At 42.1% G+C, this 3029-nt stretch overlaps 2 protein-coding genes across 3 annotated transcripts in view; one reads left to right on the top strand and one right to left on the bottom strand.

Annotated features, from left to right (window-relative positions):
• The window catches only part of EPB42 (erythrocyte membrane protein band 4.2), a 32698-nt gene extending 31980 nt beyond the window's left edge, over positions 1 to 718 (top strand). For both annotated transcript variants that reach the window (XM_006158630.3, XM_027775780.1), the window contains exon 13: positions 362 to 718. In XM_006158630.3, coding sequence (XP_006158692.1) covers positions 362 to 524 — 163 coding nt within the window. In that variant the 3' untranslated portion in view covers positions 525 to 718. The remainder of the gene's footprint in view (positions 1 to 361) is intronic.
• Positions 719 to 1527: 809 nt separating this feature from the next.
• CCNDBP1 (cyclin D1 binding protein 1) overlaps positions 1528 to 3029 on the bottom strand; it is a gene marked incomplete at its 5' end in the record, with an annotated part of 14033 nt that continues 12531 nt past the window's right edge. Inside the window, 2 exon segments of the mRNA XM_014591677.2 lie at positions 1528 to 1963; positions 2448 to 2494. Coding sequence (XP_014447163.1) covers positions 1849 to 1963; positions 2448 to 2494 — 162 coding nt within the window.

Consider the following 3029-nt stretch of genomic DNA (forward strand, 5'->3'; position numbering starts at 1 on the left):
ACCTGCCTTCCATTTCCTTATAATCATCTCTGTTCTGTTTTGGTTTAAGAATTATTTATTTAATTTATTTTAAATTTGCTATAGGGCACATATGCTCACCAGAGAGCTAGAAAGACTGAGAAGGCAAGCCACCAGGTCTGGGACTCGAACTGTGGTTGGCCATATGGGAATCCAGTGTTTTAACCACTACACCATCTGTTGGCCCCACCATCTCTGTTTTAACAGCAAGACTTAGATGTTTAAGACCTGGTCCAAGTCCATCTGGCCTGGTTCGGTTCTTCAAACAAGGATCAGAGTCACTTGGACCAGTAGAGCAGTGAACTTGGGACAGAACTAACAGCTTTCTTTTCATTTATTTCAGATTAAGTTCAGTGCGACCTGGAGACACCTTGTATACTCAGTTCCAGGTCATACCCACACACACAGGGCTCCAGAGGCTCACTGTGGAAATGGACTGCAACATGTTCCAGAACCTAACCAACTACCGAAGTGTCACTGTGGTAGCTCCTGAATTTTCAGCTTAAACTTCCAGCTCTGTCAGCACTCTTCCCAACTAACCCTTGAAACTACAACCTAAAACCAAATGTGCTGAAAAGGGTAGCCTGGGATGATATTTAGGATTAAATGATAGGAATATTATTATACAACACAGTGAAGTACCATGAGAGACTCTAGAGTCATCTTCTCTAAATAAAGTCATGTGTCTGTTTTTGTTCTAAATATATTTATTTTTTTATTTTTCAAGAATTATTTTATTTGGGACCAGCAGATGGTGTAATGGCTACATCACTGGACTCCCATATAGTCAACCACAGTTCAAGTCCTGGACCTGTAAGTTTAAACTCACCCCAGGTGCATGTGTGTAAGCAAGATCCTGAGAGGAGAATGGAGGAGAAGGGACTGTGGCATGGCCATCCCTCCTGGGGGGTGATTCCTCGCTTTCTGTCTCTCTGGCAAGTGCACATGCCCTATGGCAAAAAAAAAAAAAAAAATTGAGACCAGCAGATGGCATAATGGTTATGTCACTGGACTCCCACGTAGTTTACCATGGTTCAGGTCCTGGACCCAGTGACTTAACCCTACTCCCAAGATTCTGAGAGGAGAATGGAGAAGAAATTGCAACATGGCCATGGTGGAGAGGGTGATTTCTCACTTTCTGTCTCTCTGGCGAGCACACACACTCTATAGCAAAAATATAATTTAAAATAATTATTATTATTTAATTTTATTTATTGCCATCATTATTCTTTAATTTGACTGGGGTTGGGGGCAGTGAGAAAGCAAGCCACCAAGTCTGGGACTCAAATTGTGGTCAACCATGTGGGAGGGAGTACAGTGTCTTAACTACCATGTCACCTGCTGGCCCCAGTTCTAAGTATATTTCTGATAGAGTCAGAGCTATAGGCCTGTAAACTCAGACGAAAGTAATATTCTCGTCTCGCCCACTGTATTTCTGCTGGAAAGAAACTTTGGAAGGGTATTCATTTCATCACTAGCAGGTGAGTGTTTTATTGAGACCATCAACACTTTTAACAATGAAACAACACACTTTATTGCAAATAGGAGTAAGGCAGTTTCCCTAGGAATCTCTGATAGGCAATTCTGTAGCACAAATTCATGCAATTATCTTTTATACCTAGCACAGAAAAATATATCACACTCATACAGTGTATAAATAACTGCAAGTCTGGCCTAACCAACAATCTTTGGTAATAGTGTCTCTCGTTGAATATAGACAGGAACTCCCTTTCTATCCAGGAAGCATTCTAGCTCCACTTTAAAAACAGAATCAGAGTTTGTCTGTGTGGATGAGAAAAGAGAGAAGAGAGTACAAATGAGCCTGAAAACTCATGATTCAAGTTCATTCTGAGTGAGCTCCTTGATTCTGTTCATGCAATGATCTACAGCATTAATGAGTAAAGGGATCCAACTATCTTCTGGCTGAGGGGTCACATGACTCGCTCTGCAAATGAAATAGGAAAGAGAAGTTAAGTTTATTGTTGTGTCAAGGGAAAGTTATACTCAAGAGGGAGCACAGAGAAAATTATAGTAAGAAAAAGCAAGTTTCTGTGTAGAAATTTAGCTGCTCTACAACCGAAGTTGGAAGAAAACCTCATACCTGACCTTTCTCACTCCTTGAAATGGGGGCTCAGAGTAGAGAATGGCTGAACAGGAACTCAGTTTTATTTTCAAAAAGGTTTCTGATCAGTCTAGCCACAGTTGTGCATACTGGATGTTGCTGCCCGGCAGGCTGATGCCACGTTAGAGCTCAGGTTCAACTCCAGACCCACCCTTAAAAGGCCAGGTACAGTGGTACATGCCTCTAGCACCAATTACTCAGAAGACTGAGACAAAAATCAAGACACAGCAAGATACTACCTAAAAGACACAAACATACATATACCACAACACACACACACACAGCTGGGAGAAGTCCTCATACTTACTTTGTAATTTCAAGTGCCTTCTTTAAAACAGATACAAGTTTCGCAGACTTAAAAAGAAGAGAGAGAAAAGTTTTTTACCCTGAGACTTTCTATAAAAAAGAAAAGAGCATGAATATCTAAAAAGGCCTAGTAATAAAATGATTAAAAAAAGAATCTGGGGACCAGCAGTTGGTGTAATGGCTGTGTCGCTGGACTCCCATGTAGTCGACCATGGTTCGAGTCCTGGACCTGGTGGCTTACACACACACCAGGCACATGTGTGTGCGTGCCCAGTATCCCAAGAGGAGAATGGAGGAGAAGGGACTGCGGTGTGGCCATCTCCACTGGGGGGTGATTTCTCTCTCTCTGTCTCTCTCTCTTTCTGGCAAGTGCATGTGACCTATAGCAAAAACCTCTCAAAAAAGAAAACAAACAAAGAAACAAAGAATCCGAAGGGGGCAGTAAGTGGCATGGTAGTTAAGGCACTGGACTCCCACATGGCCAACTGTAGTTTAAGTTCCAGACTTGGTGGCTTAAAAAATCACGCTAGGGGGACCAGCAGTTAGCGTAATGGCTATGTCGCTGGACTCCCATGTAGTCATC

Source organism: Tupaia chinensis, unplaced genomic scaffold (genome assembly GCF_000334495.1).
Source record: "Tupaia chinensis unplaced genomic scaffold, TupChi_1.0 Scaffold000605_1, whole genome shotgun sequence".
In the NCBI taxonomy this organism is placed as follows: domain Eukaryota; kingdom Metazoa; phylum Chordata; class Mammalia; order Scandentia; family Tupaiidae; genus Tupaia; species Tupaia belangeri.